The sequence below is a fragment of the Cnephaeus nilssonii genome (genome assembly GCF_951640355.1).
Source record: "Cnephaeus nilssonii genome assembly, chromosome: 14".
Classification (NCBI taxonomy): Eukaryota; Metazoa; Chordata; class Mammalia; order Chiroptera; family Vespertilionidae; genus Cnephaeus; species Cnephaeus nilssonii.
Genome location: NC_137085.1, coordinates 75373524 through 75390166, shown reverse-complemented (window position 1 = coordinate 75390166; position 16643 = coordinate 75373524). Strand labels below are relative to the sequence as shown.

At 49.3% G+C, this 16643-nt stretch overlaps 1 protein-coding gene across 1 annotated transcript in view; it reads left to right on the top strand.

The window, feature by feature from the left end:
* Positions 1-2179: 2179 nt before the first annotated feature.
* SHC3 (SHC adaptor protein 3) overlaps positions 2180-16643 on the top strand; it is a gene marked incomplete at both ends in the record, with an annotated part of 146535 nt that continues 132071 nt past the window's right edge. Inside the window, one exon of the mRNA XM_079789602.1 lies at positions 2180-2638. Coding sequence (XP_079645728.1) covers positions 2180-2638 — 459 coding nt within the window. The remainder of the gene's footprint in view (positions 2639-16643) is intronic.

Below are 16643 nucleotides of genomic sequence, written 5' to 3'. Positions count from 1 at the left end.
AACTGGATGGCACATTCATGGCTGCTCCGCGATGTAAATGAATGGCTGAATGGAAGTCTGGGGGCACAGCTCACCTCCAAGAGGGCAGTCCTGGTCACAGCGACCGACCCCCGTGGTGTTTTATTTTCCTTGAAAAACCAGTTTTTCCTCTCTGTGTAACGGAGGCGGTGGGCACTTCCTCCCTGCATCTTTGTGACCAGGCTAGCTTTCTTTTTCTTTTTTCCCTCCCCACATTGCCTTTGGATGAAAGATCCCGCCTTTGATTGAAATGGAACCTTCCACTATTGAGCAAGCCTTTGTTGAATGAGTCATCGCGGCGGCTGCTCATTGGCTGAGGCCCCTGGAGCCAGGGATTGCCTGGCACTGGCTGCAAGGCCCGGCTTCATTCACAGAAATGCTGGCTCCTTCGCTAGCCCTTTCATTCACACAAACAGCATTTCATTCACATTTTGCTGTTTTTGTCTAAAGATCAGGGTTTGGGAAGGATAGGGCATTTCCGCTTTAGATTTTGGGGGGACTTTGATAACCTTCCCAGTCATCTATGGGGTGTGCATTTGCTGTTGCTATGCAAGCCAGGGGAAGGGAAAAGATGAGAGCTGCGCCATCCTCCTGGGCCTGCGCCTGGGTTGGTAGCCGCTGCTCCCCTGTGCTCCTGCGCCCAGCGGCGGCCCACCCTGGGTGGCACCAGGTATAGCTGCTCCACAGAGCTCTTCAAGCCTTGGTGCGTCCTGTGTCCCATGTCTAGTCGTGGGTGTGAGAAGACGCAGGGTGACCTGATAGTGTGTGAGAGGTAAATTCCTGTGCTTGCACAGAGGCAGCTGGGAACCTGGGCAGGGGTGGGTCATGGTGCTGGGCAGCATGTGCTGGGCGGGCTTCATGCATGGGGAGGAGGGCGGAGCCGTGGGGACAGCAGTGGAGGGTGTGAGCCCCGCAGCTCTTCCGGGCTGCCCATCCCCTGCTCTCCTGAGAGGAAGGAGGCCTGTGCAGTTTTCCTGCAGCCCGGGTCTGGCTCCCAAAAGGAGGGCATTTTCCGGTGGATTTGATGTGTAGTGGGTGGGAGCAGCTGCATGCATCCCCCCCCCCCCCCCCCCTTACTGTAGGGCTGCGAGCCCAGCTGAGGGACACTGAGATGTATTTGAGCACACGCAGCTGGAATAAAGCCTCGAGAACAGCCCTTTGGAGTGGGTTTCTGGAGCCTGTTGCCTTCACAGGGGGGCACCGTCTTTTCTCGGGCAGTAGGTTTTGGACTTAGCCGGGCAGAAGACTGCCGCACACCAGCAGGGGAGGGTCCTCACCGCTCTGCGCACAAGTTCACACGCAGACTCTCTTTTTGGAGGAATTGCATTGCCACAAAGACACTTGTCATGGCTGCATTGTTGATTTGAAAAGAAAAACCCAGAAAATTGGTATTTTATGTTCACTTGGGAGTGAGTATTTCTCTCTTTTATTTTTTATTTTGCTATTTAACAATTCCTGCTTGCTTTCCAAATCAGAATTCATGAGGATCAGCTGGAGAGCTTATTCTTAAAAAGCCTTCGTCACATTTTAACGCATCCCTGTCAGAATCTTGCAGGCTCACACAGAAGGGTTGAGGGGAGAGAGCCCTGGCCTAGAGGCCTGGGCTTCAGAAAGTTCCTCTGCTCATCTGAGGAGACTGGGTTACCTCTGGTGCGAAAGCTGCGTGGGGAGGATGGGGAGGTGAAAAACCAAAGGTTGGAAAGAAAGATCTGGGAAGGTAGAGAAAGGAGATGTGAGAACTGATTGGCTCTGGCGTGCTGTGGGTGTACGTGGTTTTCTTGTTCTTCTCTCTCTTTCCCCGCAGGAAGTGATTTGCAGCGCTCACCGAGCCTTTGTTGAGCAGGGTCTCCGCTCACAGTGAGTCACGCTTTTGCTGGGAGCAGCCCGAGCAGCAGCTGGGCGCTCAGCAGAGGAAACTATGACTTTTGCAAAGCGAGCGCGCCGCCCTCGGCAGCCGGGTCCCGGGTCCGGGCTGCGCGGCCGCGGCGGCTCGGGGCGTTAGCGGTGGGAGGCCGGCGCCCCCGCCCGCACCCCGGACCCCGCCGCCGTCTGGGCCGCCGAGTCTGCTCTGGGGACCGCGGCACGCCTGCTATGCGCGGCACCCCGCGCCCGCGCCCGCACCTGCAGCGCCCGGGCGAATGCGGCGAGCCCACGGAGGGGCATGCTTCCACGCACCAAATACAACCGCTTCAGGAATGACTCGGTGACATCGGTCGATGACCTTCTGCACAACCTGTCGGTGAGCGGCGGCAGCAAGGTCTCGGCGGCGCGCGCGGCCCCCGCGGCGGCGGCCCCCTACCTGGTGTCCGGAGACGCGCTGCGCAGGGCGCCGGACGATGGCTCCGGCAGCCTGGGTCACCTGCTCCACAAGGTGTCCCACCTGAAACTCGCCAGCTCGGGCCTCCGCGGCCTGTCGGCGGCCAGGGAGCGGGCGGGCGCCCGGCTCTCGGGCAGCTGCAGCGCGCCCAGCCTGGCCGCCCCGGACGGCAGCGCGCCCCCCGGCCCCCGCGCCCCGGCCATGCGCGCCGCCAGGAAGGGTCGGCCCGGGGATGAGCCGCCGCCCCGCGCGCCCCCCGCCAGCGACCAGGTGCTAGGGGCCGGAGTCACATACGTCGTCAAGGTGGGTGCGGGCGCGGGCCGCCGGGTGGGGAAGCTCGGGTGCGGGCGCGTCCGCTCCGGGTGGGTCGCCTTGCAGGCCGGGAGGTGCGCACTCCTTCGCGGCCAGCTCTCCTGGCAGCGGGCGCGGGCACCACAAACGCGCCCGCTGCGAATCGGTTGGGAGAAGGTTTAGAAACGGTGACTTCACTCTGCCCTGGTTTCCCTTGGCCGCACTTCTCTGGCATAGCTTCACCACCTCGCTTTGCCAAGTGTCCGGCCAGTGCCCCTCTGGCATGGGCCCTGTGCCTGGGAACTGTGCGCCAGGCCTACAGGGAAGAACGGGGCAGCCCGCGATGAGCCTGTCGGTGGCACGGCCTCTGCTGTGCTTGCCCAGGCAGCAGGGGGCTGGTTTCGTTCCCGCGGCCAGCATTTCCAGCCCCTCGTGGCGCAGGCGAATGCTGTCTCGCTTTATATAAGACAGGCTGCACTTTCTCACCCAGCAAGGTTTTCTTTGGTGTCGGCCTTCCATTATACCTAAAGGTTTTGGTTTACAGCAGCAGAAGGGAAATTTGGGACTGCCACCCCTCACCCCCATCCTCACCCCCACCCCCCACCAGCCTTCCAGTTAAACAAATGAGGGGGCTGAGCTGCAGCATCTGGAAAGGAGATTTTCCCTCCAACACAAAGAATTATAAAACTGTGTCCTATGTGGTCTATAAAATCCCTCCCTTATGCAAGTATTTTGTGATGTTTAAGTAACAAGTACCCTGCACAGACCACCTGGCCTGCCCCCACTCTTGCAAAGGGCTGGCCCACATCCCGGCAGATCTCCAGGCCTCGGGGTGGGGCAGGGGTGCATTATTTCAGTCTGGTCACCCCAAGGCACGACTTTTTATTTAAAAAGAAACGAGACACAGATCTTTCCCCACGGTGCTGCCCACTGAGAAACGCGCAGGCTGCCTCCTCCTGTGGGTACTGGCAGCAGGTCTAGTTTAAAAATTCAACAAATCACAACTGCAAGTAAAATGTTGTATCTTGGTAATTTTGGAACCAAAATATTAAAAGAAACAGTTACTTTTGTGGATTATCTTTAACTACCTAAAAAGCACTGAAAAGGAATGTGATCATCAGTGTTAAAAATGGGCCTCAAAAGCTGCTTTTTAATTTATCTTCATCTGACTAGTAGCTCTGCAAATTGGTTAATATATTTTACAAAAGGCACGGAGATCAGCATAAAATATGCACATCTGGTTGAATTTGTTATAGGAGAAAAGATTTTTCTTGTAGTTCTTCTTTAAAATATATAACCAAACCAAACAAAAAACAAAACCAAACAAAGTACCCCGACAACTTTGAGTTGAAGCAGTGATACCTGGAATATTTTACTTCCAGTGTATTAGTATAATTGCTATCTCAAAAAAAAAAAAAAAGGCTACAGTTAAAATAGACAAATCAACCAGGCGAAGCTTTCTATACCTGTCATGTTGAATGGAGAGGGTAGTTTTCAAGTGGAGGAAAAATTCTCAAACTTTTGCCTCTAAAAAGAAACCATTAAAAAAAATCATTCATCTTGGCCAAGTGCTTTGCTCTTGCTGTATGAAGAGTGAAGGCAAACAAACAAACAGACGGAGGCAGACATCCGGTTGTAAAGGTCAGTTGTGGCTGAGGAGTGACGAGTGCCTGCCGGTCCATTCTGTGGCTGTAGGGTGTGACACCCCAGCAGCTGGCACTGAAATAGGTGGGGAGCTGGGTCTGCCTTGTCCTGCCTCAGCGAAAGGGTTGAGCGACCTGGCTGCACTGCGTGGCTGGACGGTGCGTGTCGCCTGGTCCGTCCTCAGCGGTGAACAGTGGCGTCATGGGGAGGTAGGCTCAGGTTGCCCTGGAGAGCTTTGAAATCCCACAGCAAAGGCCCAACACGCACATGCCTGATGCATGTGATCCTGTGGCCCTCTGTCGGCGCACATTTCCACATCGCCCATGTTGAGTCTGTTAGGAAAACCAGGAACATATTTTCTTGAAAAAAATTACAAAACTGAAAAAGAAAGCGCCTTCATTTAGTCCTCTTGCTGATTTGTGAATAGTTTTATTGGCATCCTTGCTTGTAAAGATCTCTGGTAGATAGAAAGGGGCCATCTTTCAACATCACTGCACATCAGTTGTAAAATCTAAAGGCTTAGGGTTTGGGAAAGAAATTATTATTATTCTTTTTTAAAAATATATTTTCATTGATTTCAGAGAGGAAGGGAGAGGGAGAGAGATAGAAACATCAATGATGATAGAGAATCATTGATTGGTGCCTCCTGCACTGCATGCCCCTTACTGGGGATCAAGCCCGCAACCCAGGCATGTGCCTTTGACCAGAATGGAACCGGGACCCTTAAGTCAGAAGGACGACGGCTCTATCCACTGAGCCAAACCAGCCAGGGCTATTATTCTTGATTTAACTTTATTTCTCAATTGAGCAAAACCCCCAAATGATTTTCAGTTTCCTGGAAAATTCATGTGCTGTATAAGCATACTTCTCACTCATAGAAATACCTGCCTAAAATTTTAGGATATTTAAACACAGATTTAGTATTCCAAAATATTTCAACTTAATTCAGTTACATGAAAGTAGGAACTGTAAAACACGGAGGGCTGGAAGGCTTGGATCATCTGTTTGAAGAGCAGGGTGTATTTCAGGTAGGGAGGCTGTACAGGTTTAGTGGACGAGGCTCCTGAGCAGCAGTAGGATTCAAAGCTCAGAGCGCGTTGCTGCCCTTCATGCCATCACTTGAGCCTGTGGCTGATTGTCACGCAAACGAGGAAGGTTGGACACACACAACCTCCAGGTTTGTACCTTTGTACCCCCACCCCCAGCCACCCACCGCACCTGCCACTGGCTTTTTCTTTTGGTGACATGAAAGGGAAAGAACAAGAAAATGCGGCCTTGACAGACAGGAAAGGAAAATCCAGCCACAAAGAAGAATGAATGTTTTCATTACAATTCCATTTGGGAACTACTTTAAATTTGTACCAGAAAGCTGATAGAAATACAAAGCATTGATCATGCTGCTGCTCACCTTCAAATTCTATTGCCCAAGAATCCAAGCTGGCTAGGACCCCAAGTGCCCATGGGGCTGCGGCTGGTCTTTAGCAGGTTTCAAGGCAATATTCAGGGGCGCCACACGCACACCACATGCACACCACGCATGCACACCCACAGGCCCAGAGAGCAAGCGGTTCAGGAAGGCGAGAGACGTGAGCAGCTGGGGGTCAGTTCTTAAGGATGGCCACTGGCAGAGGTAAAAGCTGTCTGAAGACGGGCATGGCCTTGAGGTGCAGCCTTGACCCTGCCTGATGGGAGGCAACACTGCCGGCTGCACAGGGTGAGCCCTCAGTTCCGGGGGTCCCCAAAAGAAGGGCTCCTTATATCACATCACACCACAGACGCAAAACAGGGTAAGAAGTGACCAGACTTAGGACCGACGGGAGTGCTCACGGCAGGAATCGGAGGCGGTGGAAAGGTGCCGCTGGTGCTCACCGAGCGCATCAGCGGGTGAGAGTGGGAGTGCGCCGGGCCACGGCCTGCAGCGTGCCGTCCCCTGACAGCCCAGCCACGGCTGTTGCCAGGGAGTTCACCAATCAGAGAGCCACTGCACTCGTTCCTGGTGTGCCGATTGCTCTTCTTTCGGAAAGATGGCCTTGCTCTTACAAGAACTCTTTAAAAATTATTTTGTTTTTTTTCATTTGAGAATCTGATGATATTAGGGTGGTATAAATTACTCACCTATTTATAAATGTTCTATTGCTCTCTGTAGATGGTCTTTATCAGCTGCACTTACTCTAAAATGTATTTATTCTTAGTTTGTATTTTTATAGACACTTGCCTCAGTGTCTAGAAAAGTATCTTAAATCTCCTTTTTCTTAGCACCACATTCCTTCCGTAACCGTGAGCAGAGGCCACACTATTAACAGTCATCAGCAAATTATTCCAAGACAGCCTGGATAGAGTGTTATGGTGGGATTGATTAAAATTTATTTTAATTCTAGATTTAAAAAGTATTCCTTGATGTAAAGTAGAATTTTAAGAGTTGATTTTTTCCTTAAAATTATTGAAAACTCTCATAATATAGATGGCTTACATGTAAATATTGTCCAAATGGTTTGAAAAACAGTTTAAAATATTCCTTTGAGATTAATAGACAGAATTATTAATTTGATCTGGAAATATCACACACACCACACTATATAAACACAGCACATACATACCACACAATACAAACATACACACATCACATGCCCACAACACACACATACACCACACATACCATACATGTCACACACTATAACATACACACACCACCCCTTACACATAGCACACATATCACACAAATATACACACATACATATATCACATACCCATAACACACACATACACCATACACACCCCATATATGCCACAGACCATACACATACACACACACCATGCTCCCTACAACCCTTCACTCCCGCCACATACACTCCTTCCACACCACACACATGAACAACTTGTGATGATTGCACTGTTACTATTTTCTTTCTTTTTAAAAAAATTTTTTTTTATTGATTTCAGAGAGGAAGGGAGAGGGAGAGGGAGATAGAAACATCAATGATGAGAATCATTGATCAGCTGCCTCCTGCATGGCCCACACTAAGGATGGAGCCCTTAACCTGGGCATCTGCCCTGACTGGGAATCGAACCATGATCTCCTGGTTCATAGGTCGACTCTCAACCACTGAGCCACACCGGCTGGGTACTATTTTCTTTCTTGTTAGAAAATCACAAATGCCATATTAAAATACCTGATTATATCATCCATTTCTTTTATATTCAAGCTTAAGAGAAAATAATTCTGAAAGATAAGCTGCTGATGAAACGCTAATCCTCCGAAAGTAACCTCCTGCTCCTCTCCCCCGTCTGTGTCGTCTTTGAGCATGTGCCATGTGTTGGGGAAGGTCTGATAAATATCACGTAAGCAGCGCCTGGGAATGGAAAAGCTGGTAGCAGGACCTGGCAGGCGAGGACCAGTGGCTGCCTTTCTTGTCTGCTCCAACACCCCTGCACCGACCTCCGCGGCCCCAGCAGTGCTGCGAGGAGGCGGGCCAGCTCTGCGATTTCTCCTTCAGAGATGAGGACCCAGGGGACGGGTGGGAGCTTCCCTTCTGGCATTTTCTGTCAGCTCACTTGCCCGGGCGGCTGGAGGTAGCTAGTGCATCTGTGGAGTCTTGGCCCTGGGATCTGGCTCAGCCTGGCCTGCGGCTGCACAGCTAGTCTGCCAGCCCACACCGTGCAGCGGTGTCCTGGGACTCTGGCCGTGATTCCAGGCTCCTGCAGGAAACTAGGGAACCTGGGGGCCGGAAGAAGGGAGAGCTGAGGGGTGGAGCTGGGCCTCACCTTGTCATTGGGTCCCCGGTGCGTTGGCAGGATTGGAATAACTGAAACCCTCCAAGCCAAGGCTTTCTGAGAAAAATGTCAGAGCTTGCTGTTTGCATGCTGCCCACCTCAGATCTGGAGCCTTCCTTTCCTCACTTCCGGCTCCGACAACAGTTTCATTCAAACCCCGCTGCATCAAATCCCATTCACGCTCATTGTTTGGCCGTCTGGACTATGGATGATGTGTTGAATATGATTGCTTTTTGTTTTGCAAATATGAAACAAAACCTGTGAGAATCATGGCCCGGTTCTTGTCTGTTGAAGAACTGGCCCTTAACCTGGTGCCCAGCGGAAATAGCACGAAACCCAGGCCCCGCCCTCCCCTGCAGAGCGATGGCCGTGCTCACCTGCCGGGCTAAAGCAGCGAAAGCAGGGCAGCTCTCCGCGCTTTGTGTGAGGAGCCGGCCCTCAGGGACAGGTCCCCTCCGGCAGGAGGACGGTGTGTGCACCTTGGTCCGCTGGCCGTGCCATGTTGGGTCCTGAAGAGCCTTTACCCTGTAGAGCTCGGCACTTCCCCTCTCATCTCCCTGCCCTGGGGCTCAGCGTGGACCCTCTGAGCTTCCCCAGCAGAAAGCTGCTGCTCAGTCTGTCCCCACAGCCTGTCAGCGGGAGAGGAGCCTGCCCCCGGCTCCTGGGGGAGGTGTGGGGTTGAGCAGGCATCGCCCCCAGCACTGAATCCTCCCTGTGAGGCGGGAATGGCGAGAGGAACAGCCTTGGGAGGCTGGGACCCATGCCAGGATGGACCCAGTCCCCTGACTCTAACCCCAGACACTGCCTGTCCACCTTCTCTTGCTTTGCAGTCCGGCATGCTTGCGATGTCACCCGCTGGTTCTTTAGTAAACCTTCCTTTATAAAATGTAAACATTTGCTGTGGAGATTTTTCAAACATACATGCAACATACAAAACATATCAACATCAAAGAGCCTGCAGGCACCCTGCACCCAGCTTCAACAGGGGTTGGTTTATGGCCATCAGCACCCCTTCTGCACCCCTGCCTCCCCAAATTGTGCAGGGCTCATGGGGCCTCCTGACTCAGTGCCCGGACAGAACTCAAGTTTTTGATGAATACGTTGCAGATTGGGCTTATTAGCCGTTCCAAATACGGCAGCGCACGCTGCTCCCAGGCCCCTGCAGCTCGGAGTGCCGGGCGTGCTGGGAGGAGGCGGAGCCCCTGCCTCAGAGGTGATGACACTGGGCAGCCGGAGGTGACAGGGTGGGAGCCTCACCTGCTCAGTCTCCACTGGGCCCCCCTCCCTCTCGGCCCAGGCGCCCCTCTAGCAACCAGGCCATCCTTTCGGAAGTGGCTGTCCTCCCACATTACTTTACCAGCAGCGTACTATCCGGGTTCTCCAGAGGAAGAGAGCCATAGCGGGTGTGTCTGTGTAGAAGAGGTTTGCTCTGAAGGATTGCTCCCAAGGTTATGGAGGCGGCCAAGCCTCAGGGTCTGCAGGCTCCAGACCCAGGAGGAGCCCCTGTTTCCGGTTGAGTCTGGAGGCCGGGAAAGGCCTTATCTCAGCTGGAAGACCGTTAGGTGGGGAGAACTCTTGTCCTTGGGGGAAGGCCAGCCTCATTGTTCTATTCAGGCCTTCGGCGCAGTGGGCCGGCTCCCCGGCACTGGGGAGGGTAGTCTGCTGTGCTCCGTCTGTTGGTTTATCATCCTCACAGAAGCCCGGCCCAGCCACGCTGACACGTGACATGAACCATCACAAGTGCATGCACATCTTTTGAAGTCATATCCAGAGTGACCACCAGTTGACCCCAAAATCTCTGGAGATTCAGAGTCCCTGGAATAATGGAGACGAGGGATAGCAGCTAGGAAACAGCTGGCCTGGAGGAATCTCAGACTGTGGGCACCCGATGGAGAAACATTTAAAAATTCCTCAAACATTCGTTTAGGTTTACTTTGGGTGGACATTGAACGAGGGGCCCAGATGAACTATGACCCCTGCTCACAAGGAGACACGTGGCGAGGGTGGCGAGGGTTTGAGGGGTTCGGAGTGGCAGCCCCCGCGCCTCCCTGAATGCGGCCCCACACCTGACGTTGTCACCCAGTAGGAGCGGCCCCTGGGGGGACATTTGGCTCCTGTCTGTGCCCGTGATCCGGAGCTCAGCCAGGGACAGAGGCCCAGGACGGAGACAGGTGTTCTAGATTCGGGTGTGTCACCGCTGAAAGGAACAGCCATGAGCTGTTTTCCTAATTTGTAAGTAATAACAATAATTTATAGATCAGCTCCTCGGTTTAAGGTTTGCTCTCATGGGTTTTAAAGGGGGATTTTGATGTGTGCTTCTATTTGTTAACCTAGAGCAGCGGTCGGCAAACCGCGACTCGCGAGCCACATGCGGCTCTTTGGCCCCTTGAGTGTTCTAACACCACTTCTTCAAAATAGACTCGCCCAGGCCGGAACCAACTTCTGTGCATGGGCCATGAAGTTTCAATCGCACTGTACGTGCTCGCCGCACGTGGTATTTTGTGGAAGAGCTACACTCAAGGGGCCAAAGAGCCGCATGTGGCTCGCGAGCCACGGTTTGCCGACCACTGAGCTAGAGTGACTCAGAGAGGCTAGAACAAGTGCAGCTTCCTAGAGATGGAAGCAGCCGGGCCGGGCCCTCAGGAGGCCAGGCTTCGGGTGGCTGTGTGCAGCCCTCTCTTCTGCTCACTCCGGTTCCACATTGTTTGTGACAGTCTTACCCCTCCAGGCCGTTACTCATTAACTTATTTTTTTTTTTTTTTTTTTTTTTTACTCATTAACTTATTCCTGTTAATATGCTGGTCAGTTACTTCAACTAGTGTTGGTTGGGTTTATCGAGGAGGCCTGCGCCAGGAGATGGGGACAAAGGTGAATTACCTAGGCCTGCTTCCTGCTCTTCCCGTGTCAGTGGAGGAGGCAGAGGAGAGAAAAACTGGGACCACATTGGTGGTGGGATGCGGAAGTCAGGGATGGCTTCTCCAGAGATGCCGAAAGGGAACCCCAAATCATGCATGGGAATTATCCAGGAGGATGGTTGGAACAGGTGTGCAGGTGTGTTAGTGCGTGAGTATGTGTGTTTGGGATGGGAACTGAGTGTCCAGTGTGGCTGGCTGGAGTGTATTGCGTTAGGGGAAGCTTAATTGCGTTAGCGGTCCTAAGAGGGAGGCCAGTGCCAAGCAAACGCAGTGGGAAGCCACTGGAGACTTTTGGAAAGATTAGTCTATCTTCTGTGTGGAGAACAGATTGGAAAGGCAGGAGAGAAAATAGAGGCAATTAGGAGACAATTAGGAGGGGTGATGGTGGCTTGGACCAGTGTCATGGGCCAAAGGCCAGCGGCTTTCATTGAGCCCAGATCTGTATCCCTTACTGTCTGTGCAACACACCCACCTACTGTTTCACGTGCCCTGAAGTGAAGCACGTCTCAAAGTGAACTCACCACCTTCCCCCTGCACCGTCTCTTAGTTCCCGGTGTCACCGTTCATCCGCTTCCCACAGTCAGGACTCAGAGCCATTGTACCTCCTTCCCCTACCAGTGGTCGGCAAACTCATTAGTCAACAGAGCCAAATATCAACAGTACAACGATTGAAATTTCTTTTGAGAGCCAAATTTTTTAAACTTAAACTTCTTCTAACGCCACTTCTTCAAAATAGACTCGCCCAGGCCGTGGTATTTTGTGGAAGAGCCACACTCAAGGGGCCAAAGAGCCACATGTGGCTCGAGAGCCTCGGTTTGCCGACCACTGTCCTAAACCCATCACATCTGCTCAACCACTTAACTTGTTTTTAATCAACAGGGTTTCAAATCTTTCTTCTTTTCCTTTTCTTTTGTCCTGATTCATACTTTCATCATTTATGGCTGTGATTGTTACAGTTAACTAACTGGTCTTCAGATGGGAAGGAATCTTTGTTTTAAATTTGGAAAAGTATTATATGGTTTTACTGAAATGTCACAAACAGTTTCCCCTCAGCTCTGCTCCCAATATGTCTAATTTCCTTCCTTTCAGAAATAATCTTCCTCGACCGTTTGCTATTTATATTTTCTTTTTCTTCCTTCCTTTTATCGTTTTTCTTCTTTCTGTTACACAAAGCAAAACGTTCTACATGGATTGCTCTGTGCCTTGCTCTTTTCACTTGGAAATCTTTCAAATTAGCACCTACAGTTCTGCTACATTCCTTTCTGGCAGTTGCTTAATATTCAAATATATGGATGTGCTAACAGTTTTTCAAACCGTTTCCTGTTGTTAGACGTGTAGGTAGTTTCCAGTTTCTCACAGTTAATAAAATAATGAATATTCTTCTCCATGCATCTTTCCTCTTGGGCACATGTTTTTGCCTGTGTGTACAATAAGCTTAGCTGATACTAATCCTGTTCTTATGGCTTTGGCAGGACCTAGAGCACACAGATAATTTTATTGGTGAAGGTCACTTTTCCACTCCCGGCGACAGAGTGAGGCCTCCCGTACTCACCCTTTGAGGAGGGTATTTACTATGATGCACACTCACACAAGTTAGAAAAATTCCTGCAACCCTAATTTTCCAAATTAAAAAAGAAAAGAAAAGAAAAAAAGTCCAGAATGGTTGTTGAATTTTTTTCAAGTTTTTTTTTGTTGTTGTTTGTTTGTTTTTTGTTTGTTTGTTTTTTAGCATCTAGTAAGATAAATATGTATTTTTTCATCTTTTTCCTGTTAATGTGGTGAATCATTTGTAGATGTAAAATACATATCTCATCTTTCTAATTAAAAGCTCTTTGTTGTTTGCTTCACTTTGGGGATGCAATCCAAACTCCTCATCATGAGGTACAGACTTTCCTGGTTTGTACTTCATTCCTGACCCCTCAATCCCCAATACTCCACTGCCTGAAACAACTTGTTTTCCCCCAACCAGTTGCTCTTCCGGCCCTCGCTCAAATCTCCCCTTCTGGGACCCTCTCTCTGTCCCACCTTAGAAATCTGTCAGCTCTCAAGACCAGGATCTGTTCCCTTCTGTCTCTCCCATGAGGGCAGAGTTAGTAGTCACTCCTCAAGGTCTCCATGGCTCTGTGGACTCGTCTTTCTTTTCATCAATTCAATTCACACTAAGTGGGAACCTACAAGATGCCCAGCACTGGGGCCCCCGAGAACCCAAGATGAATTCCGTTGGCCATCTTTTCAAGGCAATCATCCTGTGTGTGATAGAAGGCCATGCACTGTGGGCAAGGTGGGTAGCCATCCTTCCCGAGACTTCCCTGGGGAAAGAGCCTGTGACAAACACTTAAGATGCAAAGCTACAGGGACACAGGGGGCTGTAGGACACTGGTCAGCAGGGACCTGTGGGCCTGTTTGTCCAGTATTGGTAATTAAGAACCTAACTCCAAAGAGGCACATTTCGAGCTCTCTTAAGAGCTGCTTGGTAATTGTTGTTTCTGTGACTGGTGTGCACGACATAGCCCACTCAAAGTCTACAGGCTGTGCCATAAGTCAGTAGCATCATTAGCAGACCCATGAATTCTGGTTTTTCTGCCTTTTCTCATTAAAACTAATTACAGGAGGATTTCAGTAAGAAAATCAACTTTAACAGGAGCCATGAGTGAACATTATTAAGTTAAAATATCGTGTAGCCAGATTTCACTAGGATCTTTCCAAACAGAAAGCCAAGCTCCTGAACACGCCCCCCCCCCCCGCCCCGCCCATCTCTAATTAAGCCCATGGACATGTGAAATAGGACGGGAAGGTGAATGTAGCAGCAAGTATGTTCTGAGGGCTCCATTGCATGCCTGTCCTCTGGAAGGAACCGTAGATTGTGAAGGAGGTACAGGGCAATTTTCCAAAAGGAACTTGCAATCCAGTTGAGCAGGCCAAGTTGCTCCTTTGGAAAAAAAAATTATGTTCAATAAGGAGGTATGACTGGGTGAGAGATTCGCGAGGGGCTGGAGTGATCAGGAAAGGCTTCACAGAGGGGCGGGATATTTTCTGGGTCCTGAAAGACTGTCCAGATCTGGGCGGGTGGAGAGAAAATGTTCAAGGCAGGAGAACTAAAGTGAGAATGGCTTTGGAGGTGGGTGTGGGCATAGCGCTAGCCCAGGGGATGGGAAAGACATGCTACTGCAGACCAGCCACAGTCAGAGGGAAGCGCCGGCAGCTGCTGTTGGTCAGAATGTGAGCTGTAGCCCCTGAGAGTAGGACTGCTCCTCTGTAATGCAGGAGCCAGTCCAGTGCTGGCCCTGGTTGTATTGTACTTGATGACCGTGTGCCATCTGGCTGATGCTTGCAGGGCTGACCTCTTCCTCACCAGGTGGCAGCCCTTGAGGGAGCTGAGATGTGTTTCCCTTAGACTTCTCCTCTCCAAGCTAAACACTTGTCACTCTGTCAACTGTCTTGACTTCACTGTCTCCTGCATTCTCTTATCTGTTTGCATCCTAGTTTGTAAATTGCAATGAAGAGACTGCCCATGTAAAGAATGTGGTGATGCCCTACCCGGTTCAGCTCAGTGGATAGTCGGCCTACGGACTGAAGGGTCCCTGGTTTGATTCCAGTCAAGGGCATGTACCTCAGCTGCAGCCTCCTCCCCAGCCAGGGCCCTAGTCGGGGCACATGTAGGAGGCAAGCAATCGATGTGTTTCTCTCACATTGATATTTATCTCTGTCTTTCCCTCTCTCTTCCACTCTCTCTAAAAATCAATGGAAAAATATCCTCGGGTGAGGATTTAAAAAAAGAAAAAGAAGAAGAATGTGGTGAAATTGGAGTTCTGGCTTGGGTTGGTGTATATTCCATTTTTAGAGTTTTGTCCTGTCCTAAAAATAACTTGGGCCATAGTTCATATGCCTAAACTACTGAGAGATGCATTCATCTTTGTCTAAAATACAGTGCTCTTTTTTTCCAAGAAGGGATGACAGGGCTTTCTTTATGGCTTGTTTGTTATGATCTACAAAGCAGTGTTATTGATGATTTTTAGAATCACACTTCTTTATATCAAAAGGCTCAGTGTAGACTCACCTCCACCACCCATGGCCTCATGGCCTACGGTAGGCCACTCAGCTGCTGTGAGTTCCCAATCATCAGCCTCTGTCAAGCTCAGAGTTGCAATTGAGAAGGCCAGTGGAATTGTAACTGGGAATAATGCTATTAAACATAGTTAACGTCCCAAAATAGAATTGCGGAATGAGTTCTGGTGCATTCACACCATTACCATGCAGTAATATGCAGCCATTAAAACAGTGAATTAGAGTTTTATTGTGATTGACTGGGATAGATTTTCACAGGGCATTGTTGGGTGAGAAGAGCATGAAGCAATGTGTGTGTCATATGAACCCATTCTTGTAACCAAAACAGGTGCAGAAATGCTTGTAGATAGCCATACTAATAGCTGAAGCCAGCAACAGCCCACTCTAGGCAATTAATAGGCTATCATGCAGAAAATCAGCAAGGCTATACAAAACTGAGAACATAACCAACCAACAGGATCTGGTAGACATACATAGAATGCTCCATGAAACCACAGCAGAATACACATTCTTAGAAAGTGCCCATGGAACTTCCACCACGATAGACCATATCTTGAGCCATAAAAAAAATCTAACCAAATTTATAATATAATTGACTTTTGAACAACACAAGTTGGAGCTGAGTGGGTCCAATTAATGTGGATTTTTTCAATAAATACTGTAAATGTATTCCTTCTTCCTTATGATTTTCTTAACATTCTCTTTTTCTCTAGCTTACTTTGTTGTAAGAATAGAGTAAATAATACATGTAGCATGCAAAATATGTCTAATCAACTGTTTATGTTATGGGTAAGGCTTTCTGTTCAACAGTAGGCTATTAAAATTTGGGGGAGTCAAAAGGTATATACAGATTTTCAAATGCTTGGGGGTTGGTCCCTAATGCCTGTGTTGTTCAAGGGTCAACTATAACTGAAATTATACAGAGTGTGTTCTTTGACCACAATGTATTCAGATTAGAAATCAACAAGGAAGGACAACAGGAAAAGCTCCAAACAGTTGGAAATTAAACAACATACCTATAAATATTGCATGGGACAAAGGAGACATTTCAAATGAATTTAAAGATACATAGAATTGAATGAAAATGAGGCTACAGCATATCCAAATATAGGGTGGGGCAAAAGTTGGTTTACAGTTGTGAGTATGTGAAACACAGAGTTTACTCTTATATTATTCTTTATTAATTATTGTATTATTTTAATATGAACAACTGTAAACCTACTTTTGCCCCACCCTGTATGTGGGATGCAGCTAGAACCATGCTGAGAGGGAAATTTATAGCCCCAAATGCTTATACTGGGAAAGAGAAAAGTTCTCCAACCAATAATCTGTTTATCTCAAGATACTAAAAAAAGAACAAAATAAAACCAAAGCACTCAGCAGGAGAGAAATAACAAAAATAAAAGCAGAAATCAATGACATGAAACACAGAAAATTACTAGGAAAAAAAATCCATGAAACAAAAATCAAATTTTCTGAAAAAAAATCAATAAGATGGAGAAACCCAGCAAGATTGACAAAAATAAAAAGAGAGACGATGGAAATCACCAAGCGCAGGAGTGAAACAGATGCCCTCTCAACAGATCCTGTAGCCATGGCAAGGCTGTGAGGCAGTCTGGCCC